General features: G+C 35.5%; 1 protein-coding gene across 1 annotated transcript; it reads right to left on the reverse strand.

Moving 5' to 3' along the window:
* Positions 1-4,470: 4,470 nt before the first annotated feature.
* LOC306878537 (cell adhesion molecule CEACAM20-like) lies at positions 4,471-14,723 on the reverse strand (the record flags this gene model as incomplete). Its single annotated transcript, XM_079430974.1, has 6 exons — positions 4,471-4,499; positions 4,712-4,966; positions 5,062-5,304; positions 9,272-9,592; positions 13,705-13,980; positions 14,702-14,723. 6 exons carry the CDS (start codon positions 14,721-14,723, stop codon positions 4,471-4,473), a joined length of 1,146 nt encoding a protein of 381 aa, XP_079287100.1.
* Positions 14,724-15,804: the final 1,081 nt, after the last annotated feature.

Consider the following 15,804-nt stretch of genomic DNA (forward strand, 5'->3'; position numbering starts at 1 on the left):
AAAAAATGGAAAATTCACATTTTTGAAAAAATAGATTTTATTAATTTTTTTTCCTAAAAATAAAATGGCATGAATGGACATCAAAAAGGCTAAAACGATGTGGGTTTTTTTTTTTTTTTTAAATCACCAAAACATTTTTAGGTTTGAGGATTATTTTCTTCTAAACTTTAAGGATGATTCTCAACTTTGTTATAAAATATAACAAAATGATTTGATATACCATTTTGTTTTATGCAGGATGTGTAAAAATTTCCATAAACTGGTTTTCCCATTAAACACAGTGTATCTATACTGTATCTAATTTGCATATTAATGTGTTGCTGTTGGGACGGCATGTTGTAAAAAGAATTGTCATAATGGGAGTAATAATTGGCCAGATGTTCATAATATATAATATTGATATAATATAATTTATTTTCCTATTCAATTATGTCTCCCAAAATGCACAATAAACATACTTTTAGTCCTGGTGTCCTCCACAGTGGACATGTATGAAATTATATCCTGTTTCATAACAGGAAGTCATATTTGAATTTGAAAACCCATAACATTTTCCTGAGATGTTGCTTTATGACAAACAATTAGAAAATTATTCAGATTTAAATGACAATTACAAAATGTAATATTTCCATAAGGATGTAAAATGTTTATCTTTAAAGACCGAGGAGAGGGTGTGGTCATGGTGAAACTTCCAATCATTTAGTATCTCTATAAAGCCCTGAAATGTGCTCTGTACAGGACATCCAGACTTACAACTGTGACATGTGAGGTCTCAGAGAAATTCACTAAAATAGAATGTCCACTACAGAGGCAAAAACTCCATAGCTGGGTCTCAGGAGGATATGCTGCCTTCAAGACGGCATCTTTTCCAGGGACGCCCATGCATATTTCAACAAGACAATGCAAAACCACATTCTGCACACATTACAAAGTCCTGGCTGCAGAGGAAGAGGGTACGGGTACTTGACTGGCCTGCCTGCAGTCCCGACCTGTCTCCGATAATGTGTGGCGCTGTAGTACGTACTGTTGCCCACCTTAAGACTTGTTTGCAGGAAGAATGGGACAAAATTACTCCTGAAACACTTCATCACTTGGTGTCTTCAGTCCCTAAACGTCTTTTAAGTGTTGTGAAAAGGAATGGCAACATTACAAAATGGTAAGTGCTTTACTGTTCCAACTTTTTTTTTAAATGTGTTGCAAGAACCCAAATTGGAATACGTGTTTATTTTGAAAAAAACAATAAAATTCATGAGGAACACCTTAAATAATGTGCTGTTGTATTGTTTTCAATGTAATACAGGTCAAAGATAATTTAACAAAGTACTGTTTTCAGTTTGATTTTAATTTTACATGCCGTCCCAACTTTTTCTGATTTGGGGTTGTAAGTAGAAAAAAGCAATAGTCAAGTCTTTTACGAGACGTCCCATACTATATGCACACCCCCATATTAATCATTTTTACTACACCGTTTTGAAGAAATGTTGCATTATTTAATTTCAGAGGGCATCTAATAAGTTGAAGAAAAAAATGATCAGTTCATATACAAGACGTCTCATGCTATCTACATACCTCTTATGAAACCTTTTTACTGCAGCATTTTACTGCAGAGTAATGTGCTTTCTCATTTCAGTGTCCCGAAAACACCCCATTTCTAATAAAAGAAATGGACAATCAGTTATTTTATGGGACGTCCCATATTTTATGCACACCTCATATGAGAACAGCTGCTGCTGAATTTTAGAGATATGTAATATTACAACACTTTAGAGGGCTGCAAAGATCTCATTTTTGGCTAAGTAGAAGTCATGAGTGGTCAGTTATATGAAGCTATTTTGCTGCGACACTTTAGAGAAAAGTAACACTTTAGAATAGGGAACACTTGTTCACTGTTAACATATGACTTTTCCCTCAAAGTCCTAATTTGCTGCTTATTAATAGTTAGTAAGGTAGTTGTTAAATTGAGGTATTTGGTAGGATTAGGAATGTAGAATAAATTATTGTAGAATAAGGCATTAATATGTGCTTAATAATAATAAATGGCTAATATTCTAATAATATGCATGCTATTAAGCAGCAACTTAAGAGACCCTAAAATAAAGAGTTACCTAGAGAAATGTACCATTATACTTTACTTCAAAGCCTTATAGAGAGGTCTAATCTACATGTAATCTAAGTACAAAAACTGTTGATTCTTATAAGTCACTTCCCATCTTCTATACATACATCAGAGGAAAACATTTTACTCTATAATTTTTAAAGTGCATGCTATTATTTCAATTATAGAATTATAAAACTGTACATGTATGCTTTCTAATAAGTACAAAAAAATCAACAACCAAATCTTATAATGGACCTCAAAGTAGTGGAGTTCAAAGTCAAGAAAATTCTCAGACATTGCACAATTTTTCCAGTATTGAAAACTAGAAATATTATTTCAAATAAGTAAAAAAAAAAAGGCTATTTCTTCAAAAGTACCTCCTACTTTTTCAGCACACCAAATGAGAAGTCTGTGTGCTGTGGCAGTTTGAAGTTGCATACATCCAAATTCAACAAAGTTCTTAAAGACAATGCATTATTTCTCCAATTTTGAGGCTTATAGAAACATCAATATAAATATGTAGATAAAAAGAATGGCCTTTGCATGCAAGGTACCTCCTATTCTATCAGCACAGCTAAAATGAAGTCACACACTGTCAGAACTGTCACACTATACCTCACACAGTTTCAGAACACTTAATATGGAGTCTTTGCTCTGTAGCAGTTTGGAACATGGATGGGTCATAGCGTATGCCCAGTCTTGCTTCTGGAGATCTCACTAAAGGTTCAGCTCCAAACCTAATCTAATTACGAGTCAGGAACAATAGATAGTTACAGGCAGGATTGTTGGAGCAGGACTGACACTGAACTCTATAGGAAGGTAGATCTCCTGAAAAAGGATTGGGTACCCCTCATGTATTATGTGCCTTTTAAAAAATAGACAGTGGTTCTACTTCTTTGGTTAAATAGCATTTTGTTGTATTTGTTGTATTCAGATGTATGCTATGTCTAGTACACATAGCCCTCTAAATCGAATGATGTGCCATACCTTGAAAACGCTGCAGTAAAATGGTTTCATATGAGGTATACATTTAGAATGGGACATCCTCTATAAGAACTGACAATTCATTTATTCTACTTATTAGAAATGGTGTCTTTATACCCCTCTAAATTGAATAATGTCCATATCTTGAAAACGCTGCAGTAAAATGGTTTCATATGAGGTGTGCATATAGTACGGGATGTCCTATAAGAACTTACCATTTATTTATTGTACTTATTAGAAATGAGGTCTTTATAGTTCTCTAAAGTGTATTAATGTCCCATATCTAAAATATTCTGCAGTAAAATGGTTTCATATGAGGCGTGCATATAGTGTAGGGCGTCCTGTTTAAGAACTGACCATTCATTTCATCTACTTATTAGAAACGGGTCGTAATACCCCTCTAAATCGATTAATATCCCATATCTCCTTTTCTACGAATCGTGGGATGAAATGCAGGTAGAAGAATATAGTAGGCCTAATACAGATACAAAGACAGCAATAAATAACACGAATACTACGCAGATGTACATAAAACAAACAGAAAAAATAACGAAACGTCATTACATCTCAATTCTGGGCGTCTAGAATGAAAAGCGCTTTTAATGCGCGGGCCCTCTGTAATTACCGTAAGCATAGTAATACGCGCGCACTACAATTTCAACCGCGGTGGATTTAAACGCACGCACGCACACTCTAAAATCAAATCTGAGCGTACGCACGCTTTATAAATGAGGCCCACTAAAACAAACCCTAATCCTAACCATATAGTAAGTACATGTGGTTAATTAATATTAATTAGTACTTAAATGTATAGTTATACTGTAATAAGGACACCTTAAAATAGTGTAACCGTTTTTTTTTTTTTTTATCTTTTTCACAAAACGTTTTCTTTTTCTATACTGTTTAATTGTGAATCTTTGTAATGGTCAGGAATTGATGAGGCACAGTTGTTAATGAGTTCATATGAACTGTGGGTACATCAGGTTTAATAATGTTGACATGACATTTTATTGCAATTGTATTATCAATGTTTAAACAATGTAGAATTAAGAATGCACTGCAGTATAGCATTGACAAGTGACATTACTATATCTTTTTTGTTGAAATCTGAGCTTTGTTTCAACATTAAATGAGGGTGCCAACAAAATACCGAACCAATATCACATTGTATCACTGATTCAACAACAGTCTTCTAGAATCAACATGTAACATTGTAGTATTGATTGTAGCAATGGCATAACATTGATTGAATGACTTAACAAGCTATTTTATTTTCTGTTGAAATTTCACCATTAAATGAGGGTGCAAAAGTGGCACTGAAACAACATGGTCTTGAGACATTAATTCCATTCCATTTTTTTTAGCATTATTTCAATGGTTACTTGCTATCAGGGATATCTTCCTCCTCCTCCACCAACTATGGTAAACATACAAGAACAGTAACAGACAATTAAAGAAACACAACATTTCTAAAACAAAATAAGAGCAGAAGCTACAACAGAACAGTATAGTTTTTTATGTATTGATTAATTTATTGTATATTTTTGAAAATAGAGTTGTAGATGTAAGTTAAAGCCCTAGTTATCAAAACTTAACTCAATACAGGTTAGTTTGAACTAAAGTTCTTACCTTTAACTAGTAAAGTGTGTTTTTGTGCGGCATTTCTCTTTGTGACATTATTCCATGCTGTGCATTCATAATCTCCACTGTGTGTGAAGTCAGTCTGATCTATGGTGAATGTGTCTGCGGTCACATTAGTGTCTGTTCCATTAATCTTCCAGCTGAAGGAGGCAGAAGGGTCAGAATTTGCAGAACAAGAGAGCGACACACGAACCCCTAAATCCACCACATCCTGACCCTTAATAGAAACATCTTCTGGTCCATCTAGAACACAGACAAGAGACTCACTGTTAGAGAATGTATTTATTTCATCAGGTTTGAGCTCAAATCATCTTGTTGTTTGAATGTTTAAGACTCACAGTTGATGATCAGGCTGAGTTTTGCCGTCCCAGAGCTGACAGGGTTTCTATACGTACATTGATATTCTCCACTGTCTGATCTCTGCACTGGACTGATGGACACTGATCTGTTATCAGATGAGAAGATGATGCTGTTGCTAGGAGACAGAGGACTGTCATCTTTCATCCACTGCACAGAGCTGATGCTCCCAGTTCCCTCAGAGATGATGTTAGCAGATGATTCTCCCTCTATTAAGGATTCTTCTGGACCAATAAGCCTAACATTAGTTATAATTTCTGTGTAAGTGAGACAAAGAACAAAATTAGTCTTTCACATTTAGCAAACACTGAATTTAGTTAGGACCACTGATCTATACATAATAAATAATCTCTATTATAGATCAGTGATTGGGACCCAATTCCCAGTTGTGAGAAGGGGGGGGGGGGGCAGATCTTGAGCTTCTGCTTGTAAAAAAAAATAGATAAGTAAGATTTTAAAATCACACGAGGTATGTGTGTCAGGAATATATTATGGACTTGCCCACTGGGACCAGAGACTATTTGGGGCCCAGAGGGCAACATAATCATTAATCATTTAGGCTCATCAACAATGAAAGAAATGTTTATTTACAATTAACACAATAACAATTGTAAGGAGTGAAATGATTTCCTTATGAAATTATTTCCTCATGAAACCAAAACATCAGGAACTATCACAAACAGATGCCATGCAACAAAACATTAAATCTAATCTGGAGAAGCGATCTCCAAAGAGAGTAAACAACACCACCCTGACCAAACGTATCTCCTTGTTCATTTACGACTCCCTCTCCTCTCCCCTCTCACTCTCTCCCCCAAAAGGAAGAATATGCATATACCACGTGTGTTATATCTTGTGAATGTTGTTTTTCCCCTTCATGTTTGGTATCATTTTAAAGGTCTCAGTGCGACTGGTAAAATGGTTTCAGTTTCTCAACAGTCCCTTATTATATGAGAGACTGAAAACTTAAATGAATTCAGTACTTCTGTGGTAGGCGGTCTCCTTTCAATATCTGATAAACACTGCTCTACACCAGGTGTGATCATCTGGGTGCGAGAACAACTTCTACAGAGGCTTCTAATCCCCCATACACAGATGTAATCTTTTGGGGGCAGAGAATAAATGTTTATCACCCTTTTGTTCTGGTAGTATTTAAGGGAAAGTTGCAAATCCGTCATTGGGATTCTGTAGCCAGAAAACCCCCATGCAGTGCTTTGCACCAGAACTCTCGCTGCTGTGTGTCTCTCTGCTGTCAGGTATGCATTTTGTTTTTATTTAAAAGTGTAATTGTGTTAAACACATTGTGCCCATAGAACACACTGTATAGTTGTTGGCGCTACTACACATGCACATAGTTAAGTATATTCTTCAAAACACGATTGCTTTGCTGTAATTGTTCTTTGAAATACTTGGGTAAAAGGTTGTAGATGCTATGCATTTAGACCATGTCTTGTGTTAAATTAGGATAACTGTTACATGTGTGACTGTTAAATTTGTTTGTCTCCTGCATGGAACACTTGGCTATTCCCCACATAGCTACAGTGTCTATGTACAGGAGCAGGGTTGCCACGCGGTTACAATGATTCACAATTACATTATCCTTTCTAAATTGTCTTCTAATTGTTTCATTATGCAATTGGCATGATACAATTTTACCTGACTAATAATAAAATGTTATATTTGATTTATTCTGAACTCTCCTGAAATCATTACGGCTAGTAAACTGTGAGGAGGCTTTTGTTACCGCAAATCTATGTCCAGGATAGGTCAAACTGAAGGCTCATGAATGATAGGAGCAGTGGGCACGTCATCGGAAACCTTCTGATTTCTGTCTATCACTGGTGCTAGCAAGTTGTACGGGAAAGGACTAAGTAAACTACACTTTTTGTCATAAGCAAGCAGTAGGCGGCAGGCAAAACAGGTATTAGTCTACCTACACCCTCTGACTAACATCAGGCGGGTGAGTTTGTGATCGTGAGACTTCGGCCGACGCTAGGCTCAGAATAGACATTAGGTGAATGGATAATTTAATATATGGAAGATCTAGAATAGTCAAATATCTAAATTGATACATAATCGATCATTTATTGATCAGCTTTTGATTATAAATACAGTCTAAATTTACTGATCACTTGAAAATTGGAGTCAGACAAAACACGGAGCTAGACTAAAATTGAAACTAAATCCTGATCAATTCAGAGGCGCAAGTAAAAGACCGAACATGCATTAAACCTTCAACCAGGCCGCTGGATTCCGCTATTTGGGTCGGCGGGTGGGACCTTACACAATTATATATTTATTTCAGTCTCCATTTAAATCTTCAGTTTTAAGATGTAATAATTTTTTCATTGATTTTCATAGTTGATAGAAGCTTGAAATTGTGGGACAAGGGCAAAACAATAAAAAAGTGATATCCTACACTAACAGGCATTTGTTTTTTTAATATCTATTATAATGTATTTTTTCACACATCCATGATTATATACTATAAAGGTATGTTGCTTTTTAAATATTTTTTTTTAACATACTTATTAAATTCCCATTTTATGTCACCTATTAGGCCTGTATAGTCTGTGGTCAATATACTGAACCAATTTTTAGCAACACACTCACCGAACACTTGTAGTGAAGTTTCTCCTGTAAGTGTCTCTCCAGCACTAGTTAATACAGTCAGACTGTATTTTCCAGAATCATCCAGTCTCAGGTTCCGGAGCTCCAGAGCGAGAGTGTTTCTGTCATAACCGACTCTGTCTCTGTATGCTGAGGCTATTATAGCTGAATCAGACTGTGCTGTCAATATAGGAGTTGTTCCAAAATGCCATTGAATTATATCAATTGATGTGGAGGACGGGTTATCAGGAGCAAACACCACACTTCCTCCTACTGCTCCATTAGCCGGCTCAGAAAACTGCAGATCTTCACCTAAACATTTTCAAAAAAGATATATAAATTTCTACCCTTACAAAATAAAATCTGACACTTATTTTTCTGCAGTTTAAATTAAAAAATTATAATAATAAATTCATTGATTCATTCATTTATTAATCTATTAACTATAAATATAGTGTAGTTATTTTATACATAAAGTCAAAACACAAGATTTGCTTCATTGTTAAAAAGGCTAAAAGTCTCAAAACAACAAGACAACACTCACAGTGTCCAGTACAAATGACCATAAACCATCATGATCAAACTCTCATCTGTTATGAGCTTAAAGCATTTGAACTATGCAATAATCACTTCAATCATGTAACAACACGTAAATGAACAGGTTTAATTCAGCTCAAAGAAAAAAATTACATTCACTGGTTCAGTTCTATTACATTTAGTTGGGTTTGATTAATTTATTGAGAGAAAATAAAACAATTGTGACACAATTAGTAAACTGACTAATACACGGCTTTTATTGGCTGAAGCCAAGAGGTCTACGCTGTGGAGAGGCTTACTAGCTATACGAAAATAATATTTCTTTAATAATTAATTATTTTACAACCGCAATCTACAACCAAACTCACAGCCCTAAATTTTCAGGACTTACAACATCATTTTTTGCAGTGGATACAGTGCAAGAGAGACACTTTGCTGATCACAGGTTTGGTAACTTATAAAGGCATGGAAATAATGTGCGTGTCATCTGAAACTTTTAGATTCAGTCACTGACTTCAACCAGAGCTGTTTCTGTGAGTTTTGTAGTCTGCATGTGACTCATACTCCTAAGGTGAACCATTTATTCATGCATTTTAGATAATAACCTCAGAGAGTGAACCTTAATGTAAAGTGAACACTCCTGTGAATATGTGAGTTATTAGTCATTTATGAACACCGTTATAACCTTTAAATAAAACCTTAATTGGGATCCATGGCATATCCATTAAGTCTGGTGGTGATGCAGACCTATAAACATAGCCTCAGGATCAGACAGCTGTAAAGTTATTTGTGTTTACAAAGAAACTCCACTTATTCCAACATAATATTTATTTGTGTTTTGCCATCTAATCAACTGGAGAGAAAAAAAAAAGGTTTTTGTTGATTTGTTTTTTCACTGTAGCCTACACAATTTATATTAAACCTTATAATAATGGGTGTTAACATTATTTTGACCCACCAGTGTGTTTACTAAATACCCATTTTATGTCATCATCTATTAAGTCTATTATACAGCCTATAGTAAATATGCTAAAGCACACTCACCGAACACTTGAAGTGAAGTTTCTCCATTAAGCTGATGTCCAGCACTAGTTACTACAGTCAGTCTGTATTTTCCAGAATCATCCAATCTCAGGTTCCGGAGCTCCAGAGCGAGAGTGTTTCTGTCAAAACTGACTCTGTCTCTGTATGCTGAGGCTATTATAGCTGAATCAGGGTGTCCTGTCAATATAATAGTTGTTCCAAAATGCCATTGAATTATATCAATTGATGTGGAGGGCAGGTTATCAGGAGCAAACACCACACTTCCTCCTACTGCTCCATTAGCCGGCTCAGAAAACTGCAGATCTTCACCTAAATATTGTGCTGTCAATAAATAAATTAATCAATCAATAAGTGAAGAAAACGAATCGACCAAAAACTTGTTTTTTGTTTTTTTTTCTTCCCTGCAGTTACTCCAATTACAAACAACAATTGAAGTAAAAGCCAGACATATCGCTTCTGCACTTAACTGAACAGATAACAATTAACAACAACCTTTGTAGTTATTTTATATATAAACAGCACACAAGATTATTTTCTATTTTCTAAAGGCTCACCAAAACACGACAACATCCACAGCATCCAGTACAAACGATTATAAACCATCATGATCTAGCTCTCATCTGTGAGGAGCTGCAGCTCAAATCACCTGAACTGAATACAGTTTCAGGAAATGATAAACAGCAGTTATAGACAGCAGAGATCTCAATGCGCCAACTAGTGCTGGATGTTAACACTAGTCATAACTTGCATTTGATTACATCAATAATAAATACTTAACTAGTTAAATACAGACATGATTTTGTTGATTTATTAGCATTTTCACATAGTGAGGACACATAAAATAAAATATTGGTTGATATTTCACTAATTTGTATGTTTATGTTTTCTATTCATAATGTAAATACATCCTGAATATGTATACGGTATACAGTCTTTCTTTCTTCTTTCTTCAGTTTTAGAAATTGAAGATAAGATTTTATTTACAAACAAATATTTAAAATGTCTGTTAAAAAATCTCCTGAAAATCAGAAGCGAGTTTTTGCAATTACTTGGCAATGCCACACCACAATACACAAAACAACCGGTAACTTCGTCTGTCACTGGGGTTTACATAATCTTTAAGAAAATAACGTGTAGCTGTATCACATTCATTGGAAAAGAAAATGAACAATATAGTTAAGTATTCAGATCACGTAATTTCCATAGAAATATCAGTCATATAAATTTGTTGACCAAAAGTCAGTTTTATGATCGGAACAAAATATCACTTCCTCATTTCTTTTCCCTGAGTGACAAGGTGTTCAGGTCTAAAGGTGATTTTAGTCATGAATATGGCCTTTGTATTGCCCATTATCACAGTTTTATCTTCTTTTATTTGCCCAATTCAGGAAAGAAAGAATGAGGATGTGTCTGATGATTTCTGAGAGACTGCATGTGATCAATAGTAGCTAAACATAAGCCTATAAATATAAAAACAAAACACATTCTTTGGCTGAAACACATTTTCAATAAAGAACAAAATGAAAAGTTACAGTAAAAATATTGAAAACATTAGATGAAAGTGCATGGACTGCTCAGATATTACAGATCCTATTTTATACATCAGCAGGCCCAGCTGGAATCTGTGGATGTTTGTCAAAGTTTTTGTAATGATTTCAGGAGAAAATCTGCAGAATGTATTAAATAATGGTCCAAGTGTATTAAACAGATCTAAGTGTAACTGACAGCATAATTAAGCCAAAATATTGAATAAATTAACATGTACAGGGTGTTAAATCTGCTTTCTACTGACTCTGTGTGCAGTGATCCCATTGGACCTGCACATAAATATGTTATTACCAGGTCTGCAGATATGTAAATAAAGCAAAGAAATATCACAAAGTATGTGTGAAAAGTGCATATATGCAGGAATATGCAGATTTCACAGTCTTCACTTTGTCATCTGCGCACAGGAGGAGGGTTTGATACCTAAATGGAAACATTACACAAAGATGTAATAATGTTTTTTTACCGGAAAACTACAAAACAGAATAAATAGCACTTATTTTGTGATGCAACCAAAACACACAAGATGCTCTACAATGGGAAGAACTGGACTTAATATTATGAAACTGCTCACCTGGGGAGGAGTAGGAACCCTTGGCCTGTTTGAAAATCCATGTTTTCCATTTTCATTGAGATTCACATACAGACTAGATTCACTCATATTCCCTGAAATCGATCCCTCTCCATTTGTCTTCTGGAAATCATTTATTTCTTCATATTCCTACATTTGTTTTTTTGTTAAATTACAAAGTCAGACACAATGATGCTCACTTGAGTTGAAAGTGATATTTAAATGGTAAAACAAAAAATTATTTATTTGTGGCAATGGCTCTAAATATCTTATGATTATCTGTCAATATCTATAGCTCATTCAATTTTTACTTCAAAGCATATCTTAGTGCAGTAACATGTGAAAGATTAAAGTCCATTTAAGCTGACTTTAAAAATAAACTCATGTCTCCTGCTATAAAAGACAAACTCTTTAATTACCTCTGAGATACAGCAGGTCAAATAAGTATTTAACTCGTCACCATTTTTCTCAGTAAATATATTTCTAAAGGTGCTGTTGACTGTTTCCACCAGATGTCAGTAACAACCCAAGTAATCCATACATACAAAGAAAACAAAACACATAAGTTCAAAATGAAGTTATGTGTAATAAAGTGGAATGACAGGGAAAAAGAACACATGAAGAAAGGGAGGTGCAGAAAGGCATGGAAAGCCAAGACTCCAGCTGAAATCTATCAGTAATTAGAAAGAAATCCTGCCCCTTGACAGTGGAAATTAATATTAGCTGGTTCAGTCCCAACACCTACAGTACCAGGATGATGAAGATGAAACAAGGGTGGACATTTTAGCAAGATAATGATCCAAAACACACAGCCAAGGAAACTCTTGATTGGTTTTAGAGAAAGAAAATAAAGCTGCTAGACTAGCCAATCACCTGACTTGATTCCAATAGAAAATAAGAACTAAAGATCAGAGTTCATAGAAGAGGCCCATAGAACCTTTAAGATTTGAAGACTGTGTGGAAGAATGGGCCAAAATCACACCCGAGCAATGCATGCGACTAGTTTCTCCATTCAGGAGGCGTCTTGAAGCTGTCATTACCAACAAAGGCTTTGTACAAAGTATTAAATAAATTTCAGTAGTTCAATACTTTTCCCTGTGTCATTCCATTTTATTATACATAACTTAATTTCTGAAATTATTTGTTTTGTTTTCTTTGTATGTATGGATTACTTGGGTTGTTACCGACATCTGGTGAAAATTTGTCAACAGCACCTTAAGAAATATATTTACAGAGAAAAATGGTGACGTTTTCAATACTTATTTTACCCACTGTAAAAGATCAAGAGTCCGAAGAGGCTGAAACAATTCATCTCAGTTAAAATTAACAAAACACACCTTTACTGTTAAAAGTGTCATTTGACATCAGATTTAGAGTTTTAGATCAGTTATTTAGAGAAATAAAAGGTAACAAAAACTGAAAGTCACTCACAGGCTCCTGTCTTGTTTGTGCTTCTGTTGAAAGAAAGAAACACTCAGTCAGTTTTCAAATCTTTTATGGGATGGTCACGATCATGATCGTTCTTGTTTTAACTGGTGATGTCAGTTGTGTTGTTCAATCAGATCATATTCATGTCATTATGAATAAATAGTAAACATACCTCCACTTACTGGTCTCATTTGTCGTAGGTTTAGTTCTGGGCTGTAGTGTAAAGATAGATGTTGTGTTAAAACTAAATGTCACAAATAGGCAGTCATAGTTTCCACTGAGATTACAGTAATTTTGTAATAAATGTACATATGCAATATCACAAAAATATTTTACACATTTTAAGGGAAAGTCACCATAACCTGACACAATTCAGAAACTTTGGTTTGCAGTAGTCTTATGTAAAGATTTTCATGATTCAGGACTACAAAGGTCACAAGGATCTTGATTTACAAAGACCTGTTGGAACCTGATAAAAGCTGTGACTCTTTTACTCTCACTTATTGATGGGTATTGATGTTAAATTGTTAGGTTCAGATTACTCACATCTTAGTTTTGGTTAGACAATCAGCCCACAGATGCTTGCAACTGCCACTAAAACCCCGATGACAATCCCAGCTATCGCCCCTGATGTCACCCTCCTCCTCCTCCTTCTCCTCCTCCACCCACTACAAAGACACAGGAAACAACAGTATATTACAGTACATTGTTATACTAAATTAAGGTGAAAGCATTAAGTATCAAAAGTTGAGAACTCATTTTAGGTTAATTTGAACTATTCTTACCTTAGTAAAGTGTGTTTTTGTGCGGCATTTCTCTTTGTGACACTATTCCAGGCTGTGCAGGTTTGAGCTCAAATCATCTTGTTGTTTGAATGTTTAAGACTCACAGTTGATGATCAGGCTGAGTTTTGCCGTCCCAGAGCTGACAGGGTTTCTATACGTACATTGATATTCTCCACTGTCTGATCTCTGCACTGGACTGATGGACACTGATCTGTTATCAGATGAGAAGATGATGCTGTTGCTAGGAGACAGAGGACTGTCATCTTTCATCCACTGCACAGAGCTGATGCTCCCAGTTCCCTCAGAGATGATGTTAGCAGATGATTCTCCCTCTATTAATGATTCTTCTGGACCAATAAGCCTGACATTAGATATTATTTCTGTGTGAGTGAGAGACAAAACAAAGACACTGAATCTGAAAATGAATCTTTCAAATTTAGTAAATACTGAATTTAATTCCACTTGTAAAAACAGTAAGAATTTGTTATGTCACATTAAAAAATAACCATTATAATACTTATTTCGCCACTTAGCAACTAAGTTTCAGAATTCACATTTGAGGTCTGACTACACAATCAGGAGAGGAAGGTGGTACAGAAGGCCCATCAACTATGATATACATTTTTATTTATGTTTGAATATGTGCACTTCATAGAAATGTTTATTTCAGTTTCTATTAAAATTTTCATCATTTGTAACATATATTATTTATTTTAATGGATTTAATAGTTGATAGAAGACTGAAAATCTCGATCCAAGTCAAAAGTAAAATAATAGTAATAATAATAATAATAATAATAACTATAGTAATATATTAATAAAAATAGTAAAACTTTTTTAAAGTAAATTATAAAGGTAGAAAGTTTCCAAGACAGTTTTAATGTCATTTCCATGTAACAACATGTTTTTACATGGAAATGACAGCGTTTTTACAGCGAATACATGCCTCACAGACATGATAAATATATCTATAGAAAGCTTTAAATTACTACTTAACGAAATAAATAAAAACGAAAACAAAAACTCTTTAATATAATCCTCATCCGTGAAGATGCACGTCTCTCTAAAGGCGCGTCTAATGAGAAGATGGCGTATCCTTACTCTTTCCCCCGGACACATTCATGGTAATTACTTTTGCTGGGGCTTTTGCTTCATTGCATGTATTTGAACGAAGAACTCTTCAGCTGTGCTGACGGCTCGCTGCTGCTGCGGGACACTAAACACCGTCGAGACACTCTTGAAAGTCGCACCAACACGGACTCATGTTGTTTCCACCAGCGTGGCAATTCTTTTCATATTTATATTTTAGACATACATCAATTATTGATAAGGAGAAGCCTAAAACAGGCCCGAGGACCGGCCCGCGTCTGAACTATGACGTGAATATTGGCCCAAAGCCCGGCCCTAGGGACGTAAAAAAGTTGGAGCCCGACATTTTTTAAAAATTTAATTTTGGGCCAAAAGTATGTAACGCAAGTGTTACCGAACATGTACCGAGTAAAATATTACTGAAAATTGATTAGTAATGCCTTACACTACTTTACAGTTAAAAGTTACAGCAAAAAGTAATCCGTTACTGTAATGCATTACTTTTGTAACGCGTTACTCCCAACACTGACCAACACACACAAATTACTGGTATTATTATGCGACACTTGGTCCTCATAATGTAGAGAATACTTGGTACACACACACAAACACACACTCTCTTTCACGAGTTCGCCTGCCCTCAGTCTCAACTCAGTCCTGCTAGAAAGGCCTAATGGTAAACGAACTGGGCTTGCTGTCCTCAAAGGAGCAATACATGTTATACATACAGTAGAGCAGACATACAGTAGGTTGACTACAATATTGCTGATGACACAACAGTGGTAGGTCTCATCAGCAGCAACGATGAAACGCACTACAGAGAGGAAGTGGCACAGCTGGCTGAATGGTGTGGCACTAACAATCTGTCCCTCAATGTGGGGAAGACAAAGGAGGTTGTGATGGACTTCAGGAGGAACTCCTTTGACCACCCCCCACTGACCATCCACAGCTCGACTGTGGAGAGAGTCAGCAGCACTAAATTCCTGGGGGTGCACATCACAGAGGATCGCACCTGGACCACCAACACCATGTCACTCTCCAAAAAGGCACAACAGCGCCTACACTTTCTCCGCCGGCTGAAAAGAGCAAGTCTCCCTCCACCCATCCTCACCACA

Source organism: Barbus barbus, assembly GCF_936440315.1.
Source record: "Barbus barbus genome assembly, chromosome: 12".
NCBI classification, from domain to species: Eukaryota; Metazoa; Chordata; class Actinopteri; order Cypriniformes; family Cyprinidae; genus Barbus; species Barbus barbus.